Here is a 22,678-nt window from a genome sequence, read left to right as displayed (position 1 = left end):
CATTCTAAATTTTAAATTAGAAAAGTAGGCTAAACAAACAAATCTAATCAAAGGTATTTTACATTTCTTCCTGTTAAGTCTAAAAATAAAAAAAAAACCTTATCGGGAACAAAGTTTCCATGTTGCGTAATTTATTAAATATAGGCTATAGATGTTGATTGCTTTTAAAGTTACGTTGTTATTAAGAGTTTTTAATAAGTTATTTAAATTAGGACATTACAGATATTTCATGATGATATTTACAGATATTAAAATAAAGGGTTTTCATTTAAAAGGATTTTAATTTCTTTTTTACTAAGTTTTAAACAGGTCCCAAAAGCAATAAAGTGGGCCTTCCTTCACACTGTTATCCCTTTCACTCAACAAACATTTTAATTTATTATTAGATTTAACTCAAAATCCCTTTGTAGGTCTAAGTCAAATTGCATCAAGAATCACTTCTATTAGATCAAACTGAAGCCATTTTAAACTACATGTTACTGAATAAAAATACACAGTAGGCCTACCATGGGTTATTTGGATTAGCTTATTTATTTATGAAGTGATTATTTGGATACCGGTATACAAAATCAAAATATTAACAGGGTAATCCAGTGTTTTGTAAGGGAAGAAACTATTTCATAAGACACAATAAATATAATAATATATTTTTGTAAAAAAATACAACCGACTTCAAACGCTCTAAAAAGAATGAAATAATTTCAATAAAGTAAACTTTTGTATTAGTCGAGCTCACGTATTTTAAGTCGGCGCGGCTCTATGATGATTTTTGATACAAAATTGAAAGAGGGTGTTCATATTGCAGGTGACTATCTATAACTAAAGGTGTTAATCTACATGTCTTATGCGTTAAGTGTTATTTTATTACCGTAATCAGAGATCGGCAATATAGTGGTATTAACGAGTATCTTTAAAAAGATTATAACCGCATTTAAATGTTTCTAACTTGGAAAAGTAACGTTTTAATACTAAACTAGCTTCTTTTCCCTATCATATTATCAAACTAAATTATTTTCCTATTAATATAGAACATTTGTATGTGTTATTTTCATAATGCATTAATTCTGAAGTAAACATAAAATGCAAGAAAACATTTCCTTAATATATATATAAAACAGTTCAGTATGTTTTTTATTTATGTTATCCAGCTACAATTTATTGATTTTCAAAACACGTACACAATATTTAATTTCAATCATATTTGCAGTTTGAGCCGCGCCGACTTGAAATACGTGAGCTTGCCTAATACAAAAGTTTACTTTATTGAAATTATTTCATTCTTTTTAGAGCGTTTGAAGTCGGTTGTATTTTTTTACAAAAATATATTATTTCATGATTTTTAGTGACTGTATAACTTTTTATATATTAATTACTTGAGGTTTGTTGATAAGCAAAACTGTTTGAAACAATCAAAAGTTCCACAGAACAATCATTATTTTAAAACTGCTTGAGTCACCTGTTCAGGTTACGTAATCAATGGGTATGAAAATAAAGATTTTTAGATATTCCTTAAGAAAGAAAGAGTTGGCCATTACATTAGGCCTAATGAAAAACTAATTGTCTTTTCTAGATACATTGAAATATCAGACATCATCGTTTCCTGCAATCGGTGTACTTCTACATTATAAAAAGAAATACAGTAACGTCTCAAGCCTTTTGGAACAATATGAAAGCTATTCCTCAGCTACCAGCACTAAAAAATCTCTCAAAAGTGGAAAATTGGTCGTTAACGCGTATAGTACCTTTGGAAAATATTATATGAAAGATTGGTTCAGCTAAAAGTGGTGTAAGTCATGTAGGGGGTTTTGTTTGCTCAAGATATAGCCTAGCCAAAATTGCAAATCATCTTCCTCTAGGACTTTCCGAAGCAGGCATAATAGTATTGATATGTTATAGTAACTGGGTAGAGAATATTAATAAACATTCCACATCTGCAAATGAAATATGTATAGGAAAGATTGGTTCAGCTTAAAGTGGTGCAAGCCATGTAGGTGGTTTTATTTGCTCAAGATATAGCCTAGTCGAAATTGCAAATCATCTTCCTCTAGGCCTTTCCGAAGCAGGCATAATAGTATTGATATGATATGGGTAAAAAATATCAATAAACATTCCACATCTGCAAATGCATGTTTAGTAATTAAAATATTTAACACTTTTAAGACAATTGACGATTATGCACTGTCACACTTCTTAGGTCGTGTAAGGTCCTTCATTGGTAACTCCTTCAAAATGTATGTAGAATAATAATTTTAGTTATTAATTACATTTTATATCAAATTGTATGTTGACTACTGGTGAAGCTCATTCCCCACACACAGGCTGTGCCTATGTGGGGAATAATCCATCTGTGTGTACAACCATGTGTAACAATTTTTGTGCTTTGATGGAATAAAGTATTTTTCATTCATTTCAAGGAATAATTGCATTTAATTTATATTTAGACCTGTTTTACGAATGCTTTGGTTTTCACAATACACCTTTATTTGTCAATATCATACAGCTATTCACTGAAACATAATATGTTTTTGTAAGTCAGAATATCTATATCTATAAAAGAGGAACTATGTATGTATGTATGTATGTGTGTGTGTATATACGTTATGGACTCCGAAACCACTCGACAGATTGTAATGAAACTTTCAGGCATTATTAAGCATCTTTCAAGGATGGTTCGAGTGAAGTTTGGTGCAGATCCGTCATAAGGGCTATGCCCCAGAGGGTTTTAAGTGGGCCAATGTCAGACTTTTTGATATACAATGTTTACAAATCTATCTATATATTAATAGGCAAGCATGTTTCTTTAAAACCTTTTTTCTCAGCTTGTGTGCATCGTAGGGAAAATCTACGCAAACCGTTAGAAAGCTATTTTCGTGTAGGTGTGCAGAATCCATTTATAAATTTAAATAGGCTCAAAGATAAGCACAAAAAATGAGTTTAAAGATTTGAAAAAATTAACATGGATCTTATGCGTTGCCATGCTGGTGACGAAATAACAACGAAATATAAACAAGAAATCAAAACAAATGGAAGAAACTCCAATCACATGTTTTATTTACAGTGTGGGGGTGAAAATAGAGAAGTGAGTACATTACATATTTTTGGTCGAGTTTCGACCACTGGACGACCTCTAGTAATTATAATTTAAAAGCAGCTGTTTACTTTCATCAACTGTTTTGTAGGTTTGAATAATCACAACAATTTGTATTAGCATTAGTCATGATTTGAAGTAGTGCCACAGTGTTTCTGCAGATTGCAGCACAGAAAACTATTTTACTTTTAAATAAATCCAAATGTATTAAACCCCAATCGCAGCACACCTGTGCACTTAACAACGTTTAAATTCTCCAATGTTAAATATTAAAACATAAAAACCTTTATCAAAGTACTGTATTATAAACAATAGAAGGGATGACTTTTTTACATTTATGACAACAGCTAATTTGCAACCAAAAGGTGAGTGAGCGTAGCGAACGAACATCAACCTGGAGGCGAGTAAGCGTAGCGAACGAGCTAACCTGAAAACAAGTGAGCGCAGCGAACGATTTCCAACCTGAAGGTGAGTGAGCGTAGCGAACGAACTTCAACCAGGACGTGATTGAGCCATGCGAATACTTATGAAGTTAAGCGGGGCAAAGCCCGCGGGTACAGCTAGTTCAATACTAAAAACAGAATTACTGTATACACAAATCAGGTCAAACTTTAAAATACATTTTTTATAGTTACCAAAACAAAATGCATTTTTCTCAATGCAATTCATTTAGGCTCCATGTCAAGAAATGGTTTATTGATCCATATGAAGCAACTGTTTCATGAAGAATTGTCTGTAGCTTAATTTAAATGGTTTCAACTAACAGCTGTAGGAATGTTATTATTATTTATTGCCTTCTCTGCACAAATGTAAACAATCTGCACAAATGTAAACAAAATAGATGTTGAATATTTAAGGTTTTCAGAATTTTTCACCGAAACAAATATTATACTTAAACATAATATATAAGGTACCAAATAGAAACTCTCCTGGTTATTTTGGTGGTGGAACCACACTGATCGGTAAAAGAATCACAGAGAAATTGGTGAACATACATAGAAAAAAAAAACATCGCCACAAACAAATTGAGAACCTCCTCCTTTTGTTGGTAGTGGGGAAGTCGGTTAAAAATACTAGGCTATATCTAATTTAAAAGCCTACCTGAAATATTCCTCAATTATGGTAGTGGACAGACTTTGGTTGTATTTTTCTATATCTTCAAAACTCACTTCAAGAGTACTTCTCTCCAAGCTTTTAAGTTCCTTAGCTCCTTCAAGATATTTGATTTCTCCATCCTCCTTAAATCTACAAAAACATCCCTTCAGGCTAATCACAGCAGGCAAAATTTTAGACTAATTTTTATTAGGCTAGGCTACATATGATATAATGACCAATTTTATTTTATTTTATTTCAACGGACATTCCATTTTGTTTGATGTGGTGGTATTTTTTTACAAACTTATCTATATCAATATGCAATGTACAGTTCAAGATGGCTAATATTAATGTTCAACCTCTATGGTTAGCCTATTTAATTATTATTTAACCATGTTTTAGCGAATTTCCCCTATAGGGAATAGACAATAGACAAAGCTTTATTGTACATGACGCCTGATAAAATAATTACAAAAGTAATTCCCAAGCTGGTACATGGTCAATTTATATCTAATTTATATCTAGGTTCCTTAATCTAATTATACCCTAACAAGAGTAAAAACTATTAAAATTTATCTTTAAAAAACGTCTGAATTTTATAATACGCTTTCTGGCTCAAAGTCTCTTTCAGCTTATATGTAAAATTTGATTTTGATGAAGTTCTGTATGAATTAGGTAAATGATTGTAGATTTTTAATCCCATGTAAAGAGGCCCAGTTTCAAATTTTGTGTGCGAATGTTTGGGATATTGAAAAGTTTTGTTATTATTTCTCGTTTGATAGTTAGGATTTATTTTATATTTTTCATAAAAGAAAGGATTTGCATGAACATACTTTGCTATTTCAAATATATAAAGAGATGGTAATGTTAAAATAAAATGTTTTTTGAAAAAAGGTTTACAGCTTTTTTTAGACTTCTGGTGAAAAATAGTTCTGAGAATTGACTTTTGGCAAGTGAACACTTTTTTGGCCTCTGCAGAGTTACCCCATAGAGTGACGCCTTAAGCCAACAAAGAATGAACATACCTATGCATGATATACTGTCAAGCAGACTTCTAGCAGCGTGACCTTGGAAAGTACACTTAGTAATGCTTGTTGACCTTAATTTTTTATTTAGATGATGAATGTGGTCTGACCAACTTAATTTTGAGTCTAAATTTATACCTAGAAACTTAACAATTTTTCTATTACTGATTGTGGTGTCTGTAACTCTGTTTCTGAGTTTAAATTGAAGAATATTAGTTTTACATTCATTTCAGTTAATTGAATGAACGAAGTGAATTCTCATACTGGTACGAAAAGCATCTCTATGGATTACAAAAACTCGAGAACGATTACATCTATCAACTTGATGTTTTGCACAAAGATTCTATAGTATAATATCATGCCGGGGATCGTTTTTGGAGCATATTTGTTCAGTAATTACTATTTAATCCTAAAAAAACCATTTTAATTTTCCCCCATAAGAATAACATTAGGAGCTACCTTCTTCTTCTTTTGTTTTGTTTACATTTTACGAGCAACAATTTTGTTATTTTGCTTCTTGCTTTAGACAAAGAGACCAAATTGTCTATTATTTCTTTCATCCATGGAGTAAACAGTTTTACGCATAAGAACGCTTTACACTAACTTATAACTATGTGGAAATAAATATCGGATTTAAAAATATCCACAGAAATTTATTAACTTACATTCGATAAAATTATTTAGGTAGTTACATGTTGTTATGATTGTTTGTTCAGTAGGCTTGAATAATATCAGCCTAATTATTACTATTTTTTTTTTAAAGAGTCACTTTTTTCAAAATTTGTTTATCGTCGTCGACTCGTCGTCGTCGATTGGATTGTGTTGAATGTGTTGTGATTCGTGATTGTGTGTTCGTGTTGTTGGGTGCTGTCTGCTGAGCTGAGTTTTATGTTGATGTTAACACCGTTAGTTAAATAGTAATAAAGTAATTAATTGTAGTAGTTAGGGTGTTATGGTTACACTTTGAAGTGTAGTTTGTGATACTACAGTCGTCAATCGCAACTAAAAGACTAGATCCAGGTTAAAGAGGCTCGATGCATTAACCATGAAAATCTGAGGGATTCATGGCCATTGGCAAGGAAGGATTAAGGAAATATATTACTGTGTTGTTTAAAAATTAATTGTCATTGTTGAGATATGATCTTTCAAGTGTTGGCCCATTTTAAACTGACAAGAGTGTGCCCTATCAAAACTGACAACGTTCGTGTTCGGGTAGCGTACAATCAAAGGTAGGCTAATAGCCTAGGCCTATTCTACAGTCCAATTAACTTAAGCTTAAGGACCTAGGCCTTATATAGATAAATTTCTTCTTGCCTTTAACTTAGATAGGTAGGTAGCCTATATCTCTGGGCCTTAACTTAAGCTAGGTTTTTCTCGGCCCGGATTGCGGAAAAGCGAATAAGAATGTGTGTCGCTCCGCTTCTAGAAAACAGTAAGCTAATTAAATTACTGTACTTAAGACAAGAATAGCAGCCTGTGTGGGTAAACTTCCATATCTGTTGGCACAAATAACCGAATGAGTAGGCTAATAGGCCTATTGATTATTCGATTGTTTAATTCGATATATTGTTTGGTTAGTTAGGTTAGGTTAACCTTACCTACCTAAGTAACCAAACGATACGTATTTATTCCGTATAGGTGCCTCCAAACGAATTTTTAATTTTGATATCTTACTTTATAATTTTTTACCTCCTGAATCCAAATATAGCCTACTATTATTTTCCACTGCTGATGAATATTTCTCAAGATATAGCCGTAGAAATATACAACATTACAATAAACAAGGTAGGATGGATAACATTTACAAGTGGAATGAACTGTGGGTTAACTAAGCCTACAGCTGACTGTTTTCAACCACACGACAAGCAACTGTAAAATTACAGTTCTCATTTAGGCATGTCAGGGTTGTAGGTCGTGCTTTATGCGAATTGGTGACTGCATTAAGTGTTTTGAAGTTAGGTTAGATTAGGAAGGTAAAGTTTAGGTTATAATGTATCGAGTTGTTAGTTTATGTCGCCTGCATACTGTTTTTGTAAAATTAAAATCTTGAGAAAAACACTTCAAATTACCTTTTCAAAAATGCTTGCATTTTTATCAATACTTGCATTGTATTGATAATTTCATTTACTGAAAATCAATAATTTAGCTCGATTCGACACACATTCAAATAACAAAATTATATTGTGGAAACGATAGCTTCTTATGTATCGAACCGAATCAAAATCGATACAGGCCTCAATTTATTTATATTTAAAACAATATTAATACATCACAGGTTCTCTGCCAAACTTTACTCCTAGGCATGTACTTCTTGGTTTTTAATTGACTTTGGAGTATCACCATGAATACATGTTTCAACCTAATTTTACTTAGTTAGGCCTAGGCCTGTAGGGGCCTAATAGTCGACAGAGTTAGAAAATAAGCCAAGTCGTAGTTGGCAATTTTTTGCTTGGGTTTATCCAAATAAGCAACTCCAATGCAGTGCCCTATTTTCAATTTTTAATAATAGCCAATTGCGTAATGAAGATACCATTTAAGGCTACGATATTGCGTAAATCAAGGCCATTTTGAATTGTAGTACCGTACCTATAAATGTTAGGATCTAGATAGCTTATGTCCAATTAATTGTGCTTCTATACCTAATATGTCTTAGGGTAAAAAAACACATAGGCTACAGCAATTCAGAGCGGAGCAGGCGGGCTGTAGGTCGAGAGTGTGAGCGACTGATGTCGGACACATGCAGCGACTTAAGCGAGGGCGACACGAACGGGAGCTCGATCATTTCCAAGATACCATCACAAAGCAAGTTTGCAGCAATTTGCAGCACAGCAAAAAGGCCGCGGCCTTAGAAGTGGCAACATCGCAAGTAGGCTTGTAACAGCTGTTTTGTTTTTTGAGGCAGCTAATAGTATTTGTGTATTTGTTAATAATATGATAACTTGCTTACCGGTACTGGGCTATGAAAATATGGACTCCCCTTTTAAATGTACAAAAATATGTTTTAGATTTTTAAATCTTGTTTTGGTCTTCAATTCTCTATGTTTTATTTTCAATCTTTGAATACATTTATGTTCTTAAATTTAAATTTAAATGGATAGTATGCAAATTAATGAGCTGGTGTCACCTGTTTGCCATGTTATCTTATGCGATGTTTGGCGCTAGACAAGTTAAAGGTGGCCGTGGCAAAAGACTTGGCTTAAAACATTACAAAGTGACTATTCACATGTCAAAATTACGTCACAACCCCTTCCCGTTCCAGTATTGCAACATAATGAAAAAAAAACAGTTACTCTAGACCCCATTATGAATTACTTACCTACTCACTCACATTAAATTTCTGCAAAGATGGAGGATCCTTTAAAATTTGTCTATTTTGAAGCAAAAGACGCGCATATTAAGATAAGGATTAAACGTTCTAGAACAGTCAATTGAGCGCGAAAGCCATTTCTGTTATCAAAAGGGCCAATTTTTGAAATGCTACAGACAGTTTGGTTAGGTTAGGTTAGTTAAGAACAGTTAGCCTAAATTTCAGAATTCTACTATCTGAAACCGTATTTTGAAATGTTACAGCAAGTTTGATTAGGTTAGATGTAATAGTTTAGAACAATTTAATTTCATAATCAATATTATAGGTGCGGGCAGATAAAGTGAAGTTGATTCCATCCATTTCGGCTAATGAGGTTAAGAGGCACTACCGTTCCTATACGGTACTAGGTTTTCTTTGAGGGCAATCTGTTTTTAAACAGTTATAAAAGTAACTGGATTAGGAACGTATAATGTGGCGTCATTTGGAACAGACGTGTGGTAGCGACGCACATCTGACGTGTTGTTAAGAAGTATTAATCATGATTTATGCAATACCATTCTACCTCAACCTTTGAATGCATTCTTTCAAAAAGAAAAGGTTCGAGAAGGTTCTGAAACACTCTGGGTAAGTTTTGTTTAGGGTGGAATGGGCATACAGAGCAGCCTACTGGCGAAAGTGGACCTAAAAATGTCCACAGAATCGTTGCCCGCTCCGCTCCCAAATAATAGAAAAACAAACGAGATTGTTCCTAAGTTAACCGTTTCGCTCCGCTATGCTCGCAACAGCAGTTTGTGTGCGTGTTACTACTTGATTGTATTGGTTTGATTTTGTCACTCTAAATCGCGCCGTTCCGCTCTGTTCCCAGTCGCTGTATGTGTGTTTTTACCCTTCCTTAGGTTAGGCTAGACTGGTCATATAAAGTAACGCTAATCGCATCTTGGGTAGGGGAAGGCTACATACATAACATCATGTATTACAAAAAAAAATATTATAGGCTATGTGGGTAACATATATTGTTTCACGTTGTATAAAATAGCTATGTTAAAATGAACATTTTGGGTCATAGGGCCTCTAGGTTATTTTTAAGAAGAAACTTTTACACTGTTCTGCGGGTATTTGGTTAGCTTAGTTGAGTTTCGCTAGGTTTAGTTCATGGTACAGTAATAACTACCTTCTTTTTAAAGACTAGGTCCCTACTTATGAAAAAGGTTGAATTTAAAAAATGATATTTTGTCATTATCATAAACTAAAATGATTCTAACTAACCTAACCTATATGCAGCAGAGTGGCAGGGCTTTTATAGATATACTGATAATAACAACAGAAAAAACTATGACGTTGATTGAAATATTTGAATAGGCCTACATATTTATATCAAACAAACATTTCATGTGATAATATATCGTAAGTACTCTGTGAAACTGTTCACTGTGTTTTCCTGCTTACAAAATGCATCACAAAATAACAGCCAATAGTGCCTTGGTAATCTGATTATTTTTGTATCATAGTCTGATCCGTTAAAACGAGTGTGAAATAACGCTCATCATGTCTTCCTTTCAACACGCTCGCTACCGATTGCCACATATATGCGATGCTGAGATCATTGTCACGGACCAGGGTACATTTTAATATTACACATCTAGAGCGGGTATCACTTGGTTCACAGTACTCACAGACCATGGACCAGTGATGCAGCAAAGTAAAAAAACTGTTTTGCCAACTATCATATAATACCACTAATCATCATTTACATAGACCAAGTGAACTGCTTAGTCTCTTGTTTACATTATGACTGTGGCTCAACATTCACACAAAGTAACAGCTGTTAAATTACCAGTGGCAATTCAAAGGGGGGGGGGGCATAGAGGCTTTAGAAAGCCCCTCACCCCAATTGGACCCTGGAAGTATAAATTCAAACATAAATTTTGTTATAAAAACGTAACGGTGGTTATAGACCTTAAATATGGCTTTAAAAATAGAAAATTGTCCGTGCGAGAAGCTCTTGGACTTCCTTCTGGTGAAGAACAACCTGCAAGCCCCCCATGATAAGGCCCTAGAACCGCCACTGTAAATTACAATGCAGATTTAAACCTTTATAAAGAAAGTTTGTCATTATACCAGACATGCTGACCCAAAGATCGAAGATCTTTGAAAATGGACTCTGGATATAAATTCAACGTAGAGGGGTCAAAGCCCTAAAGGAAATTACCATTTGCAATTGCAGCTTGATTATTAGCTAAAATTACACCTAACAATTAATATAAAAATCTGACACTTACATTACCTATGTTTTAAAGTAAATTGGCTGGAAAAAGGATGTTACAGGGAAACCCCTTATTGTTTTAAGATTATGGATAATTTAAAATAGTTTTAGACCTACAACTTTTTAGTTTGGTTTCTTAGCTACTATCCAGCGAATTTCTCATATATACAGTATTGGGAATAGACTAAGCTATTACTGTCTCAGGTCTCGTAGCGCGTAACTACATGGGGCAGCTCCCAGCGGTGTGCTGTGCGCCATAACCTATGGTAAACGCAGCACAGCTGACAGTCTATATTTAATTCTTTTTGTCTATGATATCATAGAACCAACTTAAATTCTTCAATTCCTTTTAAATATGAGTACTTATAAGGTTAACATGGGGAACGACAGAGCCACTGGGCCGGAGCCCGATAGGATTTTTCAGATAAGATTAGGCCAATATGTTAATCGGGAATGTGAGCTATCATCATGCCAAATTTCAGCCCAATCTATCCAGTAGTTAAAGCGTGATTGAACTTAAAACAAACAAACAAACACACAAAGTTTCACATTTATAATATTAGTATGATATGCAGGGTGAAAAAAGTCTGGAAATGGCTTAATATCTGTTTAACCAAATCCGTTATAAAATTCAAACCTTTCACATAAACTTACATGCATGAAAAATACTTTTTGCAAGCATTACCATTTTTTTACCTTCACCAGGGGATGGCCCATGAGGAGTAGGTGTTACCACTACATTATACATTACATTATATTTACCATTTGTTCTGTACTATTAATTTCCCTTTTTACTTTGTATTTAATATCATATGTTCAGCTGTTTTATGTTTTTTATATTTTGTAAAAAAAATATCAATTACATTCTGTTGTTCATCCAAACAAGACCTATCTCTCTCTTCTCTTTCTTTTATAATATACTGTTTTATTATTCAAATTACCAACAACCTGTGTTCTGCCAATAATAATATATTTAACTATGATGTCTTCCTCCGGTTTGGAAGTGGGGGAGGACAAAACGAATGATATTAGTGATGGCGGGGGCAGCGGTGTTAACAGTAGGTACATAATCTTTAATGTAAGCATAGGTTGATATGCACATCATTTTAAAGGTCTGGTCAAGTGGAGTTCATTGCCGGAAACCGCGTCAAAAGAGGTCCATCCGTTTTAAAATGGTGGCAGTCCAATGTTCTTGCGGAAAATACCTGCACAGGCCTTAGTATTGGTAAATACTCGTATTAAACATTAGCTTGAGAGCTGAAATTGTATTTTAAAGTCAGCTAGCTCATAGACTAAGTTTATTCAATCTTCAAAACAAATTTAACCGGGTTTCAGATTTCCCGGCTAATGTTGACTATGAGTATTTACCAACTCTAAGCCTGTGCAGGTATATTCTGCAAGAACTTTGGACTGCCGCCATTTTGTAACGGATTAACTTTTTTTGACACGGTTTCGGGCAATGAACTCCACTTGACCAGACCTTTAAAAAGATGTGAATATCAACCTATGCTTAAATTAAAGATTATGTACCTACTCCTCATGGGCCGTCCCCTGGTGAAGGTAAAAAAATGGTAATGCTTGCAAAAAATAGTTTTCATACATATAAGTTGGTGTGAAAGATTTGAACTTTTTAACAAATTTAGTTAAAAAGATATCAAGCCGTTTCTAGACTTTTTTGTCACCCTGTAAATATATACAGGGTGAATTTTAAATGAGTTCCCCCCCTACTTTTTTCTACATTTCTTGAGATATCATCTCCGGACCACGTCAGATCATTGTTGAGTAGTAAGTACTTCATTTTGACTGGGTATACATTTTTGGCCGCCATCTTGGATCCGCCATATTGGATACAAAGTTTGTTTTTCAAATGTAAAGGTAGGGTTGTGACCCATTATTCCAAACTAGAATTGTACGCTGATTACAATGCCGCAATTAGTTTTTTAAAATCTTGATCCGTTCGAAAGTTATGAAGACTTTTTATAACTTTATTTTTAGCGCATTTTAACATTGTGCATTAACAAACTAAGACCATAATCTCAAAATAGTGCTAGATAAAGATAAGTATACACCACCATTCATTGTTGACATATTTTCACTTGGTTATGACGGATGTAGTTTTTTCAGCCGCCATCTTGGATCCACCATTTTGAAATGTGATCATTTAATTTAAATACGAAGGTGGTGTTGTGACCTATCATTTTGAACTACTTTTTTATGCTGGACTCAATGCCGCAATCCGTTTTTGGTTATCAAGCTTTCTTGATGAAATATTAAAATACTCTTTATTAAAAAGTTCAATATTTCAAAATCCAAAGATGCAAATGAAAAACGGATTGCAGCATTGAGTTCAGCATATAAAAGTAGCTCAAAATGATGGGTCACAACACCACCTTCATATTTAAATTAAATGATCACATTTCAAAATGGCGGATCCAAGATGGCGGCTGAAAAAGCTACATCCGTCATAACCAAGTGAAAATATGTCGACAATGAATGGTGGTGTATACTTATTTTTATCTAGCTCTATTTTGAGATTATGGTCTTAGTTTGTTAATGCACAATGTTAAAATGCGCTAAAAATAAAGTTATAAAAAGTCCTCATAACTTTAGAACGGATCAAGATTTTTAAAAACTAATTGCGGCATTGTAATCAGCGTACAATTCTAGTTTGGAATAATGGGTCACAACCCTACCTTTACATTTGAAAAAAAAACTTTGTATCCAATATGGCGGATCCAAGATGGCGGCCAAAAATTTATACCCAGTCAAAATGAAGTACTTACTACTTAACAATGATCTGACGTGGTCCAGAGATGTAACAAGTAATTGTAACAGCAATGTAATTGTGATGTCTCAAGAAATGTAGAAAAAAGTAGGGGGGGAACTCATTTAAAATTCACCCTGTATATGAGTTTAAACGGAGTGTGTTTTGGCCTCTGGGGCCATAAAGGAAAAAGTAAATCGGTCCCGGGTCTAGGTCTCACCATGAGACCTATGGTAATAGCTTATTCCCTGTATGGGAAATTTGCTAAAATAAAAATTCCCACGGTATTTTTTTATTTTATACTAAGCTATTAAGTATTTTACTAAAAATTACACTTTATTACTCTCCATGTATTAGCAAACCTAAGTAATCGTCAAACCTTATGTTACCTATTTAAATAGATTAAGTGAAATTTAAATAAGGCAAATTGAATTTCGCTTAGTCTGCAGGTTTGCTGAGTTGGAGGTATTTTTTAGACCCAATTCATGATGTACTGAATGTTTAAGATAAAAGAGTCCCATATTTTAAAACAAAACAATACTTCCATCGATGTAAAACTTTGAAATTGGGGACCCTCTTTAAGATTTTAAAGTTAAATTCCATAAAAACAAGCAACCAATTAAAATTTACACTACATTGCATTAAAATCCAAGTTCAATAGCACTTAGAATGTAAAAAAGGGTCACACTTTAAGTTTAAAGATTGGTTTTAACTAACTTACAGCATAGCAGAGTCCATGATTACAAGTGCTGTATTGTGTACTGAATTCTTTGAGTATAGGTAACTGATTTGTATGTCAAGTAACAGTCTAATGAACACCAACAAGCTTTAAGATTTCTGCAGGAATGCCATCAGCTAAACATGTTGAACAAGATCAACATGTTTCACTAGATCAAATATAATCATCTTGAAATTGCAAATATTAACATTTTGGGCCATAGGGCCCAGGTTATTTTTAAGATGAATCTTTTACACTTAGCTTAGTTGAGTTTCGCTAGGTTTAGTTCATGGTAATAACTATAAAAATAGTTATAAAAAAAACTAAGAAGTATTGATTGTGTGGCAGTGGTTTAGGGTTGAATATAGCCGTCTGTATAGTTGTTACTTTTTTACAATGTAAAGTAAGATTGTAGTCACCAGGTGCTCTTCCATTTCTCAGGGATCAGACAACGAAGGATAGTTCCTCTTCCCGAAAAGCTGGTAATGCGCCCTAATCTCCAAATTCCCTTGCTGGTCACGGTGGGTGCTTTGGAAATAACACTTCAATGACAGTAGCCACGGCGACAGGCTCCATGATCCATGACCGTAGGGGGTGATCAAGTCACTAGCTTTTGGGTTACAATCTTGTAGCCTATCACCCAAGGATTATTCTGGATGTCCTGATACAGTTGCTTCCAGCACCTGATGTTACTCCGGTTGATATCACCATGGTCATCTCGCATGGGGGCCTTGAGCTCTGCCGATCTAGCATTACCTTCAGGCCGGTTTCTGGCATGCTGCGCTGCTCGTCAGAGCCCTAGGCACATTCTCTGGGGTCCTGCAATCTTGGGTTTCCACCAGTACAGTGGCTTCTTTCTGCGGTGGGCGAAAGTCCTAGGCATGGAACAGTCAAATGCCGAAGATGGTGGGACGCATCTTCAATGTGGCTTGAAATTCGGCACTTCTAATGTCCCCAACAGTTTGATTTTTGATGTAACCCTGAAAAGTGGCCTGGCAAAGACGACTGAGGTCCCAACATTGAGACGGATGAGCTGAATTGGCATATGGATACCCAACTCAGGAAAGCTCGGGAAGTTCCCTGAAGACGATTGCCTGATAAGTCCCTTGCAGAGTAGTCCTTGGAGACTCACCAGTCCGTGACTGGTGGGCTAGGTCTTCAGATGCCAGAGAGATGTTAGGGATCATCTTTCCTTGCCAGGGGTGACAGATGATGAAAATGTCACCTGTATTAAGGATATATGAAGGTAGCCTGGCTGCCATCTCTACAACATACTGACCCTCTTTGTTTGTTTGGGGTAAACCCCATTCCACCGCCCTAGCATTGAAATCCCTTCAAACAGCCACCTCACCAACACCATCGATTTTTAAGATCTCGTCCTCCAGAGAGTTGACCATCTGACAGTACTCTGCAATGTGCTGGTTGGGTGTGAAGTAGCAGGAGAAAAAAATACTTGATACAAAATATTTACTCCTGCATAATAATTTTGCATTTAAAACTATCTTACGATATGGTAAAGTAAAGTGGTAGGGCTACAGTAGTAACGAATGCGTAAATACAGTGTTAACGTCACGAGTAGAAAATTTAAGGTACGGCCCTTGGCGAGGGCTTTAAAAACTTCTACGAGTGTCGTTAACACTATTTACGCGAGTTGCGTACACCACTTTACCTACGACAGTGTTATAATTACTTAAAATCACTACTCATAACTTCTAAGAAGAGAGGTTATGTTTTCGTTTATAGTATCATAGCCACTGAAAATTATGGAACGAAACATTGTACCAAACTCTGATTGTTAAGCACCACTCGACAATTAAATTAGCCGATTAGTTCGAATCATTACAATTTTAATTCCTCTATCTCAATAGTTGAAGGAATGGTCATGGTCATGGTGGAAGGAAAATACAAAGGTGTACTATTCCCGTAATTTGCTGTTGAAGTCACAGTCACCAAGATTGCAAACACCATTTCACCATTTAGAACAAAAATATATAAACAATAACAATCAAATCAAAAACAAATATATATATTTAAATATGGCAATACTGTACAATCAGGTGATTTTTCGTTTGCAATCTGGGTGACGTCAGAATATGACGGGAATAGCACACCTATGTATTTTCCTTCCACCATGACTTGAACCTCATTGGTCCGTTACCTGTGTTATGATAAAACTATGATGTTATGAGAAACTTTTAAATTCTAACAACTGAACTGAAACGGCTATTTTAATAAACGGTCGTAGGTAAATGTATTAAAATGTGAATCCAAATATATAAAGTTTTAAAACTGTTTCGGGTAAACATTTGTTTGATCATTCACACAACAAATTCAACAGTATCTGATGGTTCAAAAATAGTGTTTCCTCCCATGCAACACCTAAAAGGTTTTAATTCTTGTATTTTGAAATGTTTATAATTCTTATGGGTCATGTAAGGGATGTCCTTACCCTCAATGTATAATGGTTCTCACTGTTATAATTTATTTCTGAATGTTGTAGAGCAATGAAACATCACAAAGTAATTGTTGGAGTTTCTATAGATTGACAAACCTAATATTATTTAGCATTTTCGAGCAATATTGCTGCTTTTAAATACATCGAAATACATTCAGTGATTATACATAGTTCCTAAGTGAATTTTCTCAAACCTGCCTAATGACCTTGGACCAAGGTCCCTTTCATATACCAACTCCCTGATTCCTGGTCCTGCTTTAATGACGCAAGTAAAAAGTACAGTAAAGAAAATGCTTTGGTGAAAAAGTATTATGGATTTGGTGTTAGTGCCTTAATGAAGTTAAAACTGCTTGAGCAGCTGATCAACTGATTTGAATGTGGATAGGCCTACTGTTAAATAACATTTTTTTATGTATGAAATCGTCTTCGTTCATTCTCATACGTGACTTCGGAGCGTACTCCTAGTTTATTTAATTGAATAAGCTATTACCGTAGTACTCATGGTAAGAACTGGACCCGGGACCGATTTACTTTTCGTTTTGAGGTCCCTAGAGACCAAAAACACCATCCGTTCAAATTCATATTATTTATATACGTGTCGTTAGCGCGATAACTCGAGCAAAAATTTATATGCCTATATTTTTAGGCCTATAAGGAGTGATGCTTATGTTCACACGTTTGTTATTAAGATACTGTTATTAACATGGCAATAGGTTGGTCTCTAACGGCCAGGGTCTGAAAATATACAACATAGGCCCTAAGCCTAGGTGCCCAGAGCCTTACATGGTTCCTACAAAGACATTAGGCCTGATGTTAAGCCTATTCTTTTTAATCCAAAGCCAAAGTAATGCGAAATTCGAGATTATACATTGTGTTATGACTTCCAGGCTTGGATCAGCAGAAGATACAGTAAGTAGGCCTAGGCATAGGTTAAGTTAATTTGACAACTGGTCTAGATAATAAGACCAAACAATGATTTATCTTTTTAAACTATAAAATAATCAATAAACTGTGACTTACTCTTCGAGGAAATCCTGAAAAAGTTTCTGACATCTAACCCCAACCTCGTCTTTGACTCGTAGTTGCCCAGCTTGTGCGTCAGGAATATCCATTTTAAACCGAGACTAGAACCTAGACCGATGTAAATTTAATAGCAACGGAAAACTTGTTTAACTCAACCAAAGTACATAAACGGAAATTTGCAAAAGCTAAGGCTAAAAATAGTTATTTAAAGATTAACCTCGGTACCTATAGTTTAGTATGTTGGTATGGTTATGGTTATGGTTATGGAGACGAAGGTGGAAACTTATTCCCGCCAAAGCAACAAGTTTCCCTCCAGACAAAGAGCTGTTTCCAGTTTTTTATGTTTGTCCTCACTCAATAGGCTGCCTTAAATTTTAACCATGGGTTATAGGGTTAACTAACCATGTATGGAGTAAAAATATTTTTGTAAAGTTAATTTCATTTTGGTACAGCAATGTTGATCGTACAGTACATTGTATTCCCCCTAATTTGTTGTAGTTGGTATATTTAGCTAAGACACAAAAAATAGTTTAAAGAATTTTCAGCAGGAATGATATTTGGCGTAAAAGAATGTATGGGTACACATTTAATGGTAGGCTAATACATTTTGGTTTGTCGGTTTGTCATAATTGCCGCACTAAAAAAAACCCACCGACAAAAAAAAAACCCCGATTATGTGGGGTCTCTGTATGCGGGTAGGAGCATGCCGCAGTGGTCCTGAAAAAGTAGGTTTATGGATGGATGTGATAAGGTCTGGAGTGTTAATATTTTATTTATTTTATTACCTTTACCTTGAATGTGTGGATCCATCATTAAACTTTTATAGGGAAAATAATACACTAAAGAGAACTCTATTAATTAATTGATCACGTTATTATTATGTTCCTTAACGCATTACAGTTATTCTAAGTAGAATCAGAATCAGAAATATTTATTTGTCATTGGACATTACAAAAAATGCATTGACAATTGCCATGTATATAGCATGGCTACAGTCAGTAGCATCATGATAAAACATGTTTTATCTATGGTAGCATTAATTTTTTAACACATTTGACCAACTGTTTTCTTTAGTCACATTGATTTTACCTTATGTGAAATTCAATGTTGAACAACTCAGTTTATTTTTCACAAAATATTTCAATTACACGTGTATACCCACGTCCGCCTTTAACTCCTGGGGCCTGTTTCATAATAAACTACAAGTTTCAAGTTGTAACTTGTAATTTCCGTTAGATTTGCATTGGGCGATCAGCTGATTTACTAATAATATTAGTTTGTAATTTATTTTGTGGTTTGCAGTTTTGCCAACTTCTTGGTCCCAACTAAAAGTCTCCCTCACCTTAACCACGACCCCCATTAACTCCAGGCCGCAACCTTCGAAGTGGCAACATCGCCAGTGGGGTTGTAACAGCTGTTTTTGGAGGCAGCTAATGGTATTTGTGTACATATTTTGAGAATACGAAAGCTTGGTTACTGGGCTATGAAAATATTGAATCCCCTTAATAAAACGCGAATTAATGAGCTGGTGTCACCTGTCTGCCATGTTATCTTATGGTATGACTGGCGCTATATCATTGTTATATTTTCAAGTTGTCTTGTCACGCAATTCACTAGGTAAATGACCACGATATATTGATGTTCACCTTACATGATAAAATCATTAACGTTGTCACGGGAATTTCTTGATACTATGTTTAAAAGAGAACTTTGGTTGAACTAGGCAATGACACAATTCTATCCAGTACTGTATCTGAAAATAATCTGTATCTGTGTTGTTTTTTTTTATGGTTTTTTAAATCTGTCAGTTAATATCTGCAAAAGGGCTATTCTGAGTCCAACAAATATTTCAAAATTATCACAGAAATTAGCTTAAACAATTTAAAGTGATGATAATGTTTAAAACAATTATACGCAAATTAATGAGCTGGTGTCACCTGTCTGCCATGTTATCTTATGGTATATGTCTGGCGCTAGACAACACCCCTTGCAACGTTGCAAGTAGAGTTGTTTAGTGTCATACGTCCCATAAGATAACATGGCAGACAGGTGACAACAGCTCATTAATTCACACTTTATTTATTTAAATTTATGTTTATGAACATGAATTTATAAAAATATTGAAAATAAAACATTCTATACGCACATTTAAAGCGGAGTCGATATTTTTATAGTCCAGTAACCAAGCTTTCGTAAATAAACATTAACTGCTTCCAAACAAAACAGCTGTTACAACCCTACTTGCGATGTTGCCACTTTGAAGGCCACGACTGGAGTTAAAGGCGGCCGTAGTATATTAATCCAGAATTAAAAGTACTTAATTTAAATGAAAATCCCAAAGTTGTCTTTGTTTTGAGAACATGTTTAATATTATGTGTATACTCAATGATATTATGTAATGCTACAGAAAAACCAAATTGCCAATGTCATTGCGTTACCTTGCAAATTCAGTGTTAATATATAACAAATGCTAAACAAATACCATATTGCTATTATCATTGCATAGCCTTGCCAATTTAGTAGCAAATAACAAGCATCACGATTAATAAACCAAACTTTGAAATGCAACATTCTGTTCTAAATAAAAGTGTTATTGAGCGGAGCGAGCGAAGCGAGCGAAGCTCTCAACGTCGACTTTTATGCATTTCGTAATACGCAAACTCCTCCTAGACGGCTGATTCAATTGTTTTCAAATTTTGCATGGTGATAAAGACCATACCGGTGAGTGCCAACATCTATATGGCGTTAAAATACCCCCGCCGCAGCAAACCTGCCGACTAAGCGAATTTCCATTTGTCTGAATTGATTTTCAGTTAAATATATTTTAATAACATTAGGTTTAACGAGTACCTAGGTTTGCTGCTACAAGGAAACTAATAAAGTGTCTTTTTGAGTAAAATATTGATAGCTTAGTAGAAAATAAATAAATTTGCCAAGTTTGATCAAAATATATTCATAAACAAGCAAACTACAACATTTGACAATATTCTCCATAAGAATAACATGGGAATTTTAAATTAACAATTTTTTTTAATTTTCTCCGTTACTAATAATCGAACAAAAATACTTTCATATACTAAATTATTTGTTTTTTTAAGCTCTTTAAAAAGGTCTAAAGAGAAATTGGGAAATTTTGTGTTTTGAGGGTCAAAAGTGAGAAAAACCAATTTTTACCCCATAAAACCCCCCGTAAAGCCCCGTTCCCATGGTCCGATCATGCTGGTTCGCGAACTCATTCAAGTTTATCCACCGTGCCACCTACGGTAATAGCTACTTCCCTATAGGGAAATTCGCTAAAAGTCTCTCAGGAATCCGCCCCACTGGGTCTCAAAGTTTCAATGTACTCCTTATGGAAGCAGTATTTGACACATAAACAAAGACATATGATCAGCTGTTGACTTTTGAATGCAGTAGATAAATAAATAGCTGATAGCATTATTCCACAGATATTAGGACAGAAACGGTGGTTTGGATCATAAATATAATCAAATGACGACACTAGCTTGAGGTCCGTGACGTAGGAAGTGGTGAAGGAAATAGTAAAAGTGAGCAGTCTGGAGTGTGGAAACTGTTTAAGACGAATAGATTTAGGTAGGTATCTGCATTCCTAAAATTCTATGGGAAGAAAGGGAAATGGGTCCACGACGTAGGAAGTGGTGAAGGAAGTAGTCAAGGTGAGCTGTCCAGAGTGTGGAAACTGTTTATGACGATTATATTTAGGTATCTGCATTCCTAAAATTCTATGGTAAGGGAGGAAAACGGGTCCGTGACGTAGGCAGTGGTGAAGGAAGTAGTCAAGGCGAGCTGTCCTGAGTGTGGGAACTGTTTATGACGATTAGATTAAGGTATCTGCATTCCTAAAATTCTATGGGAAGGGAGGGAAACGGGTCCGCGACGTAGGAAGTGGTGAAGGAAGAAGTCAAGGTGAGCTGTCCGGAGTGTGGATACTGTTTAAGACAATTAGATTTAGGTAGGTATCTGCATTCCTAAAATTCTATGGGAAGGGAGGAAAACGGGTCCGTGACGTAGGCAGTGGTGAAGGAAGTAGTCAAGGCGAGCTGTCCGGAGTGTGGGAACTGTTTATGACGATTAGATTTAAGTATCTGCATTCCTAAAATTCAATGGGAAGGGAGGGAAATGGGTCCGCGACGTAGGAAGTGGTGAAGGAAGTAGTCAAGGTGAGCTGTCCGGAGTGCGGGAACTGTTTATGACGATTATATTAAAGTATCTGCAATCCTTAAATTCTATGGGAAGTGAGGGAAACAGGTCCGCGACGTAGGAAGTGGTGAAGGAAGTAGTAAAGGCGAGCTGTTCGGGGTATGGGATCTGTTTATGACCATTAGATTAAGGTATTTGCAATCCTAAAATGCTATGGAAAGGGAGGAAAACAGGTCCACGACGTAGGAAGTGGTGAAGGAAATAGTAAATGTGAGCTGTCCGGAGTGTGGAAACTGTTTATGACTATTAGATTAAGGTATCTACAATCCTAAAATGCTATGGAAAGGGAGGAAAATAGGTCTGCGATGTACGAAGTGGTGAAGGAAGTAGTCAAGGCGAGCTGTCCGGAGTGAGGGAACTGTTTATGACGATTTGATTAAGGTCTCTGCAATCCTTAAATCCTATGGAATGGGAGGGAATCAGGTCCGTGACGTAGGAAGGGGTGAAGGAAGTAGTAAAGGTGAGTTTTCCAGAGTGTTGGATCTGTTTATGACCAATAGATTAAGGTATTTTCAATCCAATAATGCTAAGGGAAGGGAGGTAAACAGGTCCGTGACTTAGGAAGTGGTGAAGGAAGTAGTAAATGCGAGTTGTCCGGAGTGTGGGATCTGTTTATGACCAATAGATTAAGGTATTTGCAATCCAATAATGCTAAGGGAAGGGAGGTAAGCAGGTCCGTGACGTAGGAAGAGATGAAGGAAGTAGTAATGGCGATTTTTTCG

General features: G+C 35.3%; 1 protein-coding gene across 1 annotated transcript in view; it reads right to left on the bottom strand.

Moving 5' to 3' along the window:
• Window positions 1–17,995, bottom strand: part of LOC128987381 (DNA replication licensing factor Mcm6) — a 35,572-nt gene extending 17,577 nt beyond the window's left edge. Inside the window, exons 1-2 of the mRNA XM_054408202.1 lie at window positions 17,736–17,995; window positions 4,190–4,333 (exon numbers count right to left, since the gene is read on the bottom strand). Of these exons, the coding sequence (XP_054264177.1) occupies window positions 4,190–4,333; window positions 17,736–17,827 (236 nt within the window). The 5' untranslated portion in view covers window positions 17,828–17,995. The remainder of the gene's footprint in view (window positions 1–4,189; window positions 4,334–17,735) is intronic.
• Window positions 17,996–22,678: the final 4,683 nt, after the last annotated feature.

This window comes from Macrosteles quadrilineatus, unplaced genomic scaffold, assembly GCF_028750875.1.
Source record: "Macrosteles quadrilineatus isolate MER2022 unplaced genomic scaffold, UCM_ALF_1.0 Scaffold_2__2_contigs__length_208266976, whole genome shotgun sequence".
Taxonomy (NCBI): Eukaryota; Metazoa; Arthropoda; class Insecta; order Hemiptera; family Cicadellidae; genus Macrosteles; species Macrosteles quadrilineatus.
The sequence above is the reverse complement of the archived record's forward strand: the minus strand, read 5'-3'. Positions and strand labels throughout refer to the sequence as shown.